We start from the raw sequence: 12,473 nt of genomic DNA, 5'->3' as shown, positions 1-12,473 counted from the left end.
TCACAATCTCATAGAATTGTAACACATCAAGTTGAAATCAAATTTTTTAAAAAAGTGTTGGGATGTCAAGTATTTCTCATTCACATACAAAGCCCATTTACATATATTAATCCTAAAAAACCAATTATGTTAGAAGGTTAAGGCTAAGGCTCATCAAGAAACAATTTCACAAGAAGCCAGGAGTATCTCGGAAGCATAAAATCCCGGGATATTCGGACTGTACGGATCACGGATAGGCCGGGAAGAAATCTCGAAATCAGGGAATCAGTTCCCACCTGATCTGGAGTGAACGGTTGAAATCTCATCTATAAATAGGTACAAACTATCAAGTATTTTTTAGATGAATTTTGATATACAGACTTGATTTGAATTCTCCCAAAAAAACTGACTTAGACATCGGAGTAGGTCTAATTGGCACCCCCTACAAGCTTTTTTGCTAATATTTATTATTTTACAGGAGTGAAGAAAGGACTTTACAATAGCTTGTATCACTGTACCAGAAACTGTCTTAACATTATTGATTATATATCTTCTTTTGAAATTAAAAGTTTCTATTAATCCATTACCAAAGTTTTGTATGAGGTTCACAAAGATGGATTGAACTTTTAATAAAATTGCAAGGCTTTTAGGAGTACAAAGGAATACAAGAGCATTTGTTTCTAGGAGAGTCCGCATATAACCGTTAACTGGCCCTAGCTTGTAAGGACCCATGGCCAAGATCTTTACAAAATACAAGCATATAAGATTATACATACATGCCACTGTCCTTATTGTAGATTCAGAGATTTCAAGACCAATGCTTTCCATCCTCAATCAAAATAGACAAATACTGAGACAAAGATGCGATGCATTAAGTTACAACAGGTCTATACATTTGCACATTACTGAGCTATGGGTTATTCATAAGCAAGTTTCAGGAACGAACTTGATGAAACTAAACAAGAGAGTGAAGGCCCCATCGCCTCTTAGTTATAATGAGGAAGAACTCATCTGTACAAATCTTTGAGCCTCCTTGATGCGACCAAAACGGGTAAGAAGTCCAACTATTATAGAATAATGTACCTCAGATGCCTTAATTTTATAGCTACGATGCATTAAATTAAATATTTGGCAAGCTTCATCAACAAATCCAGCTTGATCACAAATAGATAGAACCACTTTGAAAGTGAAAGGGTTTGGAGTAAAACCACCCGATCTCATCCCATCAAAAAGATCCATTGCCTCTTGACATCGGTTATTGTATCCATATGCCTCTATAATTGCAGTCCATGTCATTGACCCCTTAACGGGGATTGCATCAAAAACCAACTTTGCCTCATCAACTAGTCCACAACTCCCATACATTTTAACAAGTTCAGCAGAAACAAAATGGATAGAATCAAAATTCTTCTTCAAGACTTGTCCATGAATCTCCTTCCCAAGCTTCAAAATTTTTACTTCACCACAAACACTCAATACCCTTGCCATTGTAACTGAATCTGGCCGGTGCTTTGACAACTGCATCAACCTAAACACTCCAAGTGCTTCATTTAGATTCCCATGTTCTCTGTATGAATCAATCATGGCTGTCCACAAGATCACATTCCTCTGTTCCATACCATCAAACAAATTTAAAGAATATTCCAAGATACCGCACTTTGAGTACATTACCATCAAGGAGGAAACAATAGATACATTAGGTAGGAACCAATTCTTCAAAGCATAAGCATGAACCTCCTTCCCTTGTTTTAGAGCCCTCAACTCTGCACAAACTGGAAGAACAGTGGCAACCGTCACAACATCAGGCCTAAACCCTTCCTGCTGCATCCAAATTATTGATCTCACAGCCTGCTCGAGCCTCCCATTCAAGGCATAACCCGACATTAAAGCAGTCCAACAAATAGTATTCCTCTCTGTTGATCCATAAAAGACCTTTCTCCCCGACACCATGTCACCACACTTGCAATACATGTCAATCAAGGCAGACTGAATGAAAATCTGCCTCGAATAACTCTTTGCCTTTACAACATAAGCATGAACCTCCCGGCCTAGTTTATGTTCCCAAACATCTCCAATGACAGGAAGTATTGTAGTCAGTATAACTGAATTTGGCCTTATTTCTTCCTCTACCATCCTCCTGACATACTCCAAAGCTTCCATTTGCAGTTTATTGTGTGCAAAACCTGCAATCATCGCTCCCCAAACAACAACATCTCTCTCTCCAATTTCTTCAAAGATGCGACGGGCAAGCTTAATTTTTCCACATTTAAAGTACATATCAATCAAACTCGTCTGAAGAATCGAACTATCAACAAAACCATTCTTTATCAAAAGGGCATGAGCTTTTAAACCCTGCCAAAGTGCTGATGCGCCTGCGAAGCTCTTGATGACATTAGAGAAAGTATAAATGTTCAATCCGACCCCCAATGCTCGCATTTCCATATATGTCGAAAGCACATCACCATAACGCCGCTTACCCGATATCACATTACCTCGAAGCAATGCATTCCACGAATACACACTTTTGCTAGAACATTCATCAAACAACTGCTGTGCATCTTCGACTGACCCGCAAGCCGTGTACATGTTCACGAGTTTCGTACGTAAAAACTCGTTGTTTTCAAGCCCGTTTATTCGTACATGCGTGTGTACTTGCTTCCCTTCAGTTAAGGATTTGGTTCGAACACATGCGGCGATGAGAGAGGAAAATGTGGTGGGGTTAACTGGGATGCCTTGTTGGTCCAAGTAGTCCAAGATGGTGAGCGCTTGTTTGAGCTTGTTTTGCGTAGCGAATCTCTGGATGTCCTTGTATATGGCACGTGGGTTTTTGGTGTGGAGTGGTAAGGATTCTGGGAATGCATCCTTTTGGGAAAATGGTTGTGGAGCTCTTTTCGGGGGAAATTTAGATGTTTTTTTGTGGTGGTGGGTGTTTTTTGGTGGTGGTGGTGGTGGCGGCGGTTTATGGGTTCGAATTCGTGGGGATTTTGTTGAGGCTTTGGTTCTGAAGTGGCGGCGTTTGCTAGTGAAGGGATTTGAGGGGAAAACGTGAAGCTGTAGAGGTAGAGTCCATGAAATGGTGCCTTCCATGGATGTGTCTTTTCGGACACAACAGTGAGTTGTGTGGTTCTGACGATAGAATTGTAATCACAGGTATTCGTATTTGTTTATCTGCTTGATTAGTGGTTTATAAGATTAGCATCTGGGACTTATAAGCCCGTCTCCGGCTCCTGTTGAATTCTCATTCAACATTTTCTCAAATCATTTATTGAATCTGGTTTTTATACTTGCGTTCTACATATTTAATGGTTGATTTTTAAAAAAATTGTTGGAGTTAGAGAGAATTGAAGAAATAACATTTATCTCCCTCTAGCATGTGTGTTCCCCACCAACCCTAGCACATCGGTGCATGGCTCGCACACGCCATGCGCTGTTCTAGCGCTTGGCGGCGGATCTGACATTTTTTCTGTTTGCGGCACCCCCTCCTCTCCCCTGACCGAACCTTTGTTGTTGGTTTTTATTATTGTCTTGTTTTTTGCTTTTTTAGGTTAATTCTCGCAGTTTGCCTGATGCATGTTCAAGGATTGCTGGATCTTATGGCTCTTTTAGCTTAAATCTGCTCTCTCTTAGTTTTTTTAGTGATTTTCATTGTAAAGAGAGGTTATTTATTATTGTCCATGTAATCTTTGTATTTGTTTTGATAGTTGCTCCCAAGTCAGTTTCTGGCTTTGTGTTTAGGGAGTCTTTTTAGGAAATCTTTATGTTCACTGTAATTTGGCCATTTGAGGTTTTCTGAATGAATGAAGATAGAGTTTCTGATAAAAAAAAAATATATATATATATACACACAAAATTTGTTTTTATATCAATTGGTTGCCAAGAAGACCATAACAAATCTAACATCAACAAAATTGGCACACTGTCATATGTGATGTATCACTATTAAATTTTGATTTAACAGTAATTTTAAAAATTACATCAAATTTAGAGAAATAAATAATGGTCCCTAGCATTAATATATACACAAAATGGATTAATGGTAGGGATCGTCATTTTATTTTTTAAAATTTGATGTAATTTTTAAAATTACTATTAAATCAAAATTTAATAGTGATCCATCACATACGGCAGTGTGTCAATTTTATTGATTTAAGATTTGTTATGGTCTTCTTCTTGGCAACCAATTGATATAAAAACAAATTTTGTGTTGAAAGGCAAAAATTTAAAACGGTTGATTTATCTATTTAGTTTTTATGCTAATCCATAATTTTTATGGTTCTAAGCGAATTCCTATGAGATTAGCGTTCGCTATCAAAGTTTTTTTTATTATTATTATTTTAAGATAATATATGTAGCATGAGCAAAAGCCACCTGGCGTGAAGCGAGGTCATCAATTGTTAAACCAAAAACCGGAAGAAGTGGGAATAAGGATAAGGGGCATTCCGAGAATCGAACTCGGGACCTCTCGCACCCAAAGCGAGAATCATACCACTAGACCAAATGCCCTGTTGTTATGTCTTGCTAATTATCTAATCTCAGTTTCTTTTGGAATTAACCTTTTTCATTTTGACCAAACTGTCACCTAAACACTAATGGTGCGTTTGGTAATTGAATTTTAACCCTAAGCATCTTGGTTGTTCAACTCCTGTCCTGCACATGTATATATATATATATATGTTTATGCTTGAAATGGATTCCAGTGATTGGAGTAGTAAAATTTAGAGTTGGAACTAAGAGGGAAAACGTTTAAAGAAATGAAATCAGTTACCAACATGGTTTTTCTTTGACTAAGTTCATTTCTGTACGATAAATGTGCAAATTCGCCATTATTATGTAGAATTCACAAACTTAATAATGAATTTGTCAAAAAAAAAAATGTATAAAAGAATAACACAGAATACATCTCTTTATTTTATTTTACTTTTTTGGATAATAGAACGACGTAAGAAAAGTAGGCATAAGATAAAAAAAAAAAAAAAAATAGAGAAGAGATAGATATCTATTCAACAGCTTATGAAAGATAGGAATAAAAGGAGGCGAGGAATATGAAGGGTTTTATCGGTTTATATCCTCTCAGCTGGCCAAACAAGATGCTTCTGTGACCATTAGATGTGTGATATTTCTCCAATATAAGTGCCGCACAAGGCCATATAAGAGGGTCATGGAGGTCCAACCCCTTGTAGGTTTAACCTCCATTATCGTCACGGACAATGGAGGTTGACCTCCATGGCTAAAGGCGGATTTACCTTAATTTTTTTGGAGAGATTTTGACAACTTCAAAATTTTTTAGAATCTTTAAAATGATACTATTTATGGGTTCACGAATTGCTCCATACTATGTCGTTATATTTGAGATTTTGTATTTACGTGAAAAATAAAGAAGACTCCATTATTCATTGTTATAAATGCATCTAATTTTTTTATTTTTTTATTTATTTATTTATTTTTTTAATTCCATGATAAAAGGCATGTAAATAAATAAGCTCCACAAATATAACCTTTTGTCTCCTTGGAAAATTGCTTCTTAATTATGAAAACACCATGAAAAGACGAAGAAGTTGATAAAAAGTCAACGTGTAAGATTAATTAATTAATTAATTTTATATATATATATATATATATATATATATATATATATATATATATATATATATATATATATATATATATATATATATATATATATATATATATAATTCCACATACCACGGCCATGGCGATTGGCCATGCATAAAAGTTGGATAGCTACTTTTTTTTCTCTCTTTTTTTTTTTTTTTTTTGGATTTAATTTTTATCTTAAGAGATCGATTGAATAGATGTAATTTCTAGAAAAATGCTACATATCACACCAACATACCTATTAGGAGTAAAAATATAGATGCGCTTATTAGTAATATCCTTATCTGTATAATGCGGTATCGTTTTTAGGTATTTGTATTCACGCGGATATTGTAGTTATTATCTCCTATCTGCATATGAGGTAATAGACGTTTTAGATTACTATTTAAATTTATATACAAAATTAAATAACGCAGTTATTACTATATGCAATCTTAAATAAATTAAGATTTCGTTTGTTATACAATTCACGATTATCAACCATAGATGATCATTGTTTTATAGAGTAATTAGGATTTAGATTACCCAAATAAAAGAAAAGAAAAAAGAAATTGTAGTGATGTATAACTTTAAGATAATAGTGAGAAAAAAAAACCTAACGTAACCTAAAAGTTAGGTCATAAACTAACAAATTCAAAATAACCTTTTTTTAGTGATTTAATTAAATATGTATTATATATAAAAGAAACACGTCTGTATACTCTGAAATTGCTATCCGCATATGTAAATTGCGGGTACGTACGGATTGCGGATACGAACGACTATTATCCACTCATATTTTCATCTGTAATCCTATAAATATCCCTCAAAGTTGACATAGCAAGATCTAGTAACTTTTGAATCATCTAATTTTAATTTTTTTTTTTAAAAAAAAAAAGTGTGTAATTTTTTTAAGTTATTTCATAACTCAATGAAATGATTTAGATTCTATTATATATACAATTTAATTAATATAATAAACTGAAGGAAAATTAAAATAATAAATTTTAAATTATTTAATAAAATATAATTGTTAATATTTTAGATATTCAGGGTGAATGTCATTAAAAAATAAAGAGAAAGTTACTAATTTATTGTTGATCATATTTATGATGACTTAATAATATTTTAAAAATTATAAATACTAAAGCGATAAAATATCATACATTCATTTGTTTAAAATAAAATTCTAAAGATCAACCGAAATAGCAATGCCCCATTAAATCAACCGACCAACAAACCAACCATGCTCACGCTTCTGAAGTACTCTGCTTTATCTCTCATTTCTCCTTCACCTCTTCTTCCTTACCACACAACCAAAACCCTTCCTAAATTCGTTACTAGGAACACAAGAGGTAGTAGAAGAAGATGGCTTCCACAGACCGTTACTAGGGTCTCATCGGCAGACGATCCGACGGTAGCTGTTGCATCGTCGCCGCCACCACCAACAACGATTGTTGGTGGTGATGACGAGAACGGGGTAGAATCCGCGGCGGACGTTGTGAGGAACTTCTACGCGGGAATCAACGGCCGTGATTTGGCCTCCGTGGAGGACCTCATTGCCGACAACTGCGTCTACGAGGACCTTATCTTTCCTCGTCCTTTCGTTGGTCGCAAGGTACGGTTACCTTTTCGCTCTGTTTGTCAATGTTGCAAATATCCGATGTGGGCGCAACCCGTTTTTGGGATAACTGGTAATTTATTGTAGAATCCAACCAAAGGTCTCCAGGTCCATCCTTGATTCTATATTTTAGTTCTCATTTTCACGTGAGTTCATGCCTATACTATATCAATTAAATAATTAAATTTACTATTTTTAATCAGCTTAAGCTTTTGAAGTAATTGGTGTTTGACGATCATGGCTATATCATATTTTCATGCATGGCTTCAAGTTGCCATGAAAAAGTGGTTAAAATGTTGCCTAAAAGTAGTTGGCCTGTTTATTTATGTCTCTCATGATTCAGTTTGTGCTTCAATTATTATGTAGGAAATCCTGGAGTTCTTCAAAAAGTTCATTGGTTCTGTTAGCACAGACCTCCAATTTGTTATTGATGACTTGTCTACGGAGGATTCCTCAGCAGTTGGGGTGACATGGCATTTGGGTATGTTGAAAAACTATTCTATGTTTTTTAACCTCTTTCATCTTATATATATAGTGAGTAATGAGAGTATCAGTTACCTGCTTAGATTTTTGTTTTTTTGAACATGACTAATATATAGGAAATAACTTCAGAATGGAAGGGGAGGCCTTTTCCTTTTAGCAAAGGATGCAGCTTTTATCGGTTGGAGGTCGTGAATAAAAAGAGACAAATAGTGTAAGTGAGACTTTTATGTTGAATCTATAGTTTACAAGTACTCACAGTGCATTATCCAAACCTTGTTGAAAGAATCTGCTGTAAGATAATTTCTCTAAGCCTTAATTTTAAAGTTATTCTTTGCAAATAAAGTTTGGTTTCCACAAAAAAAAATAAAATAAAATAAAAAATTATATGAATATTCTGGGTTGAAAACATAAGATGTTGGCTGTGAGAGCCCAATATTTCTTCACTTTCTATATATCTTTGAGGTAGCATAAATGAGTGCTAACACAACATCAAATCTTGCTTAAACCAGGTAAAAAAAAAAATCTTTTCAATATAACAATTAAATAACTTGCCTCATGTGCCAGTATTTGAACTTAGAAGTTGGCGTGTATAATCTCTACGCAAAAGGTGATATGTGTCATGGAACTTTTATCTTCCTTGATCTAAACTCAAGCATTGGGGGAAATTGCTATTCCACATAAATTATTTTTTTGGATGTGGTTGTTATTAAATTACTTGGCTAATTCTTTTTAAATCCAATTATAATATGAGTACCAAGTATGAAGGGCTTACTGCTTATGCCATATTTTTGTATTAATTTTGGGGATTAAGTTTCTCTAGAGTTTGCAGATTTTGAAGTTAGGATGTAGATCTCCATGGTGCCACCAAATCAATAATAAAAATCTGCATTATTATGTTAACCCTTGCTCTCTCTGTTCCTTTCTTCTTGAACGACCAAAGAAATGCAAAAAAGAAGAAACCCTTCAAAAAATGCAATCCCTTTTCGCCGAGGTTTCTGGAGAGCTATCATTCACTGGTTGCCAATTACACAAGGGGGGAAAGTTAGTCTCACTGTATAAGATAGTCAATAGTGGTCCTCTTCTTCAGGACTTATATGTGATTAAAAATTATGAGGAAAACTTAGTTGAAAAATTTCTTTGGTTAAGTGCTTTAGAAATTCAGTGGTGCTTGCCTTCTCATTGAATAACGTAAGCTACAATTTTTATCATATTGTTCGATGAACTAGTCTCTAATAAAAAAGAAAACTGCATTACCATCTGTGCTGAACATTTGAAGCCATGTTTTTTGTTCAGAACACACTTCTTGTGGCTCTGATCTCACTCTGATTTTCCATTTTAGTTTCAAGGGTGCAAATTTCCTCTTTGAATGAGAAATTGAGAACATTTCAGGGTAATACTGCTAGATTAATGAACAAGTTCCCCCCTTTTTTCCTTAATTAATTTTGACTTTTAGGGCATTGTGAGGAAGAAAAAGAGTAGAAAAGAAAATAGAAGAAAAACTAGATTTTTGGCTCTATTATGAAGCTTATATACTGAATTTTTTTGCTGCAAATTCAAAATTAAAATTCTACGACATACTGCCTTTCTCCAAGAAAAAAGAGACCCCCTTTATAGGGCTGTGTTCGGTCAACAAAGAGAGGGGAGTGGCGATATCAACGCCTGGGAGGAACTAAATAGTAAATAGAGAGGTTGGAGTTCTTACCTTCTTGGAACTCCGACTCATCAGCAGACACAGCTGATCGAGATCTCTCAGTTCAGTAAATTAAGGCCATACATGGCCTTGTGGAATCAACAAACATAATGTGGCCGTACTGGATCAATGAAACCAAGGTTCACTTACTACTAAAGGTGTCTCGTGGAGACCTGTTTCCATTTTGTACTTGTAGCTGATTGGGCTATTTCTAAGCCACGGTTGGCTTAGTAAAGATAGTACCAAGTTCGGGAATAGAACCAATGTGCGATGCTTGGCTACAATTTCCAATTCGATATTATATGTTTGCTCTAGTTTTTGTTGAAACTTGAAACGGTTTATCCTCCAGGCTTCTCTTCTCCTATGAATCCTAACTTGGTATGCAAGCTCAAGAAAGCGATTTACGTTCAAAACTTGTTTCAATAAGAAACTACCATCATATAGTTGAAGAGATGCTTATAACTTTTATGTACCATGCAAGCAATCTGGAAAGAATACTTACATTTTGTTGGGAGACTGACCTTGTTTTTTTTTTTTTTTTTTTTAAAAAAAAAATACAGTTATGGGAGAGACAGTGTAGAACCTGCGATCAAACCTGGGGAGGCGGCTCTGGTATGTAAATTAGTGAATCGTGCATACACACATATTATCCTTTAGATGCCAAGTCATACACTAATGTCTTCACTTAGAGACTGCAAAACAAGAAAAAAAAAATGAAGATAAATTGACTTGAGTATGTTTGGTATGTCCAATACAAACCATGCTCAACTCCACTAAGTGGTTTGAGATTGCATGAATTAAGAGACATGCACCCAATGAACAAAATAAATGGAAAGAGACTGCTTGTATATCATCCCTGATATACTCATAATTCTGATAACCCATGTACTATAACTTAGAAACAGGAAATTCCAAGAAATGTTCCAGTAAGCTCATAGCTTAGGGGTTTTGTTTACTGTTCTCCTAATCTATTGTTCAACCAAAAATGGGAAAAAGTGGGTTAAGAATAGGGGCATTCCGAGAATCGAACTCGGGACCTCTCGCACCCAAAGCGAGAATCATACCACTAGACCAAATGCCCTGTTGTTATCATTAACTAATTATGTAATCTCAGTTCCTTTTGGAATTAATCTCTTTCATTTTGATCAAACTATTACCTAAACATTAAGCATCTTGCTTGGTCAACTCCTGTCCTGAATAAATATATATTCATCTTTATATGCTTGGTGCAAAGTTGCAAGGTGTCAATTTGTTAGGTTTAAAATTTCTTATGGTCTTCCTGGCAACCATTTGATATAAGAATAATTTTTTTGTTGAAAGGCAAAAATGGGTGATTTATGGATTTAGTTTTGATGCTTATCCATAAATTCTGTCGTTCTAAGTTAAATCTTATGAGAATACAGGTCGCTATCAGAGGTGTTACTTGGCTTTTGCAGCAATTTCCACAGCTGGCAGACCGGTTATGAGAGAAGCCATCGAGCTATTTATTCCTTCATCTTTAGTGGAAATAGTTATTTGTTATATAAAGTTTGATAAATATCCAAATTGTATTTGTAGGTTCAATTGTATAGTAAATTCTGCCCCTGCTGAAGAAAAAAGTTAAGTAAAGGATGGATTATATTCTTTATGCTGCTGTTTATGTTATATATATAAATATATTTGGTGCTACACTTCTTCAACTAAATTATAACAGTGAAATTTTTTCTGCTGCTCAATGTAGTTTGTGCTCATATGCTGTATTTTCTTGCCACAATGTTCTTTTTATATAAACACATTAGATAACTTAGAAACAGGAAATTCCAAGAAATGTTCCAGTAAGCTCATAGCTTAGGGGTTTTATTTACTGTTCTCCTAATCTATTGTTCAACCAAAAATGGGAAAAAGTGTGTTAAGAATAGGGGCATTCCGAGAATCGAACTCGGGACCTCTCGCACCCAAAGCGAGAATCATACCACTAGACCAAATGCCCTGTTGTTATCATTAACTAATTATGTAATCTCAGTTCCTTTTGGAATTAATCTCTTTCATTTTGACCAAACTGTCACCTAAACACTAAGCATCTTGCTTGGTCAACTCCTGTCCTGAATAAATATATATTCATCTTTATATGCTTGAAATAGATTCCAGTGATTTGGAGTAGTAAAATGTAGAGCTGGAACTCAGAAGAAGGAAAGGTTTAAACAAGCATGGAATATTCTCCTGCTGCTGCGCCGACAGCCTTTGACTTTAAGGTGGCTTGTTTTGCTGAGCGCTAGAGCTGTTGGAGGACTATGTACCGGAAGTTGAGTAACCATGCGGTCCTCAACAGACTGTCTACATCTAACTGAAACTTTTTTAGTGCTTTGACTTGCTGCAACAACAAATTTTTTAGTGTTTCCATATCGAAGTTCCTCTAACCTTTAGATGCATTTTGAGAGCACATAGATCTTCTATAGTATATGCATGTCTGCGATGGCATCCAATTGACTCCCCCTTGGTAGAAATGGAAGGAAAGATAGATATATTTGGTATTATAGGTAGCAGCATTGCATGAGCTGTTTTCTGATTGTGGTGGTAGTGGATGTGATAGTGATAGAAATTATCACATCCTTTAGATTGATTCCTTGTATTCTGATCTTGTAACATATGGCAGTTGCCATTTCACTCTTTCAGATAACTACTTATATTGTCTTTCTGTTTTTTTTTTTTTTTTTTTAGATGAGTAAGAAAAAATACAATAAAAAAGTGCAGTTACAAAAATAGAAAATTAATAAAGACCAAAAATAAAATTCAATCTTGATAGCAATCCAGCTACAACTTCAAAAGGGATCATCGAAGGCGAAGAAGGCAATCGGGAATGTTGCCAGCAAAGCTGGTTGTAGCTGCCCATGGTAGATGTTGTAAGTATCAACAAAGGAAACCCATTTTAACTTATCTCCTGTGAGACTAAGATGTAGTTGTAAAGTGGTGAAGGAGACGCCATCTGAAGCAGTGGGGCAGAGATCCACCAAGATCGGATATTTTTTAGATCCGAATCAGGAATTTTTTGTGGACCAAATGAGCTCTACAAAGTTGGCATTGATGTGATGAAGGAGATCTGTTGCAAGAAAACAAAAAGGAAAGGAG

The 12,473-nt window shown here is 35.1% G+C and overlaps 2 protein-coding genes and 3 non-coding genes across 5 annotated transcripts; 1 reads left to right on the top strand and 4 right to left on the bottom strand.

Moving 5' to 3' along the window:
* Positions 1-785: 785 nt before the first annotated feature.
* LOC133861041 (pentatricopeptide repeat-containing protein At1g71460, chloroplastic) lies at positions 786-3,210 on the bottom strand. The gene has a single exon (XM_062296740.1). It carries the CDS (start codon positions 3,064-3,066, stop codon positions 970-972), a length of 2,097 nt encoding a protein of 698 aa, XP_062152724.1. The 5' UTR covers positions 3,067-3,210; the 3' UTR covers positions 786-969.
* Positions 3,211-4,410: 1,200 nt separating this feature from the next.
* TRNAP-UGG (transfer RNA proline (anticodon UGG)) lies at positions 4,411-4,482 on the bottom strand. The gene has a single exon. It is a non-coding gene; the product is annotated as a tRNA-Pro (tRNA).
* Positions 4,483-6,780: 2,298 nt separating this feature from the next.
* Positions 6,781-10,995, top strand: LOC133860985 (uncharacterized). Its single transcript, XM_062296674.1, has 5 exons — positions 6,781-7,192; positions 7,562-7,676; positions 7,808-7,889; positions 9,929-9,980; positions 10,772-10,995. The coding sequence occupies exons 1-5, from the start codon at positions 6,821-6,823 to the stop codon at positions 10,832-10,834; spliced, it is 684 nt and encodes a 227-aa protein (XP_062152658.1). The 5' UTR covers positions 6,781-6,820; the 3' UTR covers positions 10,835-10,995.
* Positions 10,378-10,449, bottom strand: TRNAP-UGG (transfer RNA proline (anticodon UGG)). The gene has a single exon. It is a non-coding gene; the product is annotated as a tRNA-Pro (tRNA).
* A 270-nt stretch (positions 10,996-11,265) lies between the features above and the next one.
* TRNAP-UGG (transfer RNA proline (anticodon UGG)) lies at positions 11,266-11,337 on the bottom strand. The gene has a single exon. It is a non-coding gene; the product is annotated as a tRNA-Pro (tRNA).
* Between the last annotated feature and the right edge of the window lie 1,136 nt (positions 11,338-12,473).

Source organism: Alnus glutinosa, chromosome 2, assembly GCF_958979055.1.
Source record: "Alnus glutinosa chromosome 2, dhAlnGlut1.1, whole genome shotgun sequence".
Classification (NCBI taxonomy): Eukaryota; Viridiplantae; Streptophyta; class Magnoliopsida; order Fagales; family Betulaceae; genus Alnus; species Alnus glutinosa.
This window is presented reverse-complemented; position numbering and strand designations above follow the sequence as displayed.

What these genes read in the sequence shown, in the direction of transcription:
- LOC133860985 (XM_062296674.1), top strand. Translation starts at nt 6,821, where the DNA reads ATGCTCACGCTTCTGAAGTACTCTGCTTTATCTCTCATTTCTCCTTCA. An exon ending in TGGGGTGACATGGCATTTGG is followed by an intron (nt 7,677 to 7,807) that starts GTATGTTGAAAA and finishes AAATAACTTCAG; the next exon opens with AATGGAAGGGGAGGCCTTTT. An exon ending in AATAAAAAGAGACAAATAGT is followed by an intron (nt 7,890 to 9,928) that starts GTAAGTGAGACT and finishes AAAAAAATACAG; the next exon opens with TTATGGGAGAGACAGTGTAG.
- LOC133861041 (XM_062296740.1), bottom strand. Translation starts at nt 3,066, where the DNA reads ATGGAAGGCACCATTTCATGGACTCTACCTCTACAGCTTCACGTTTTC.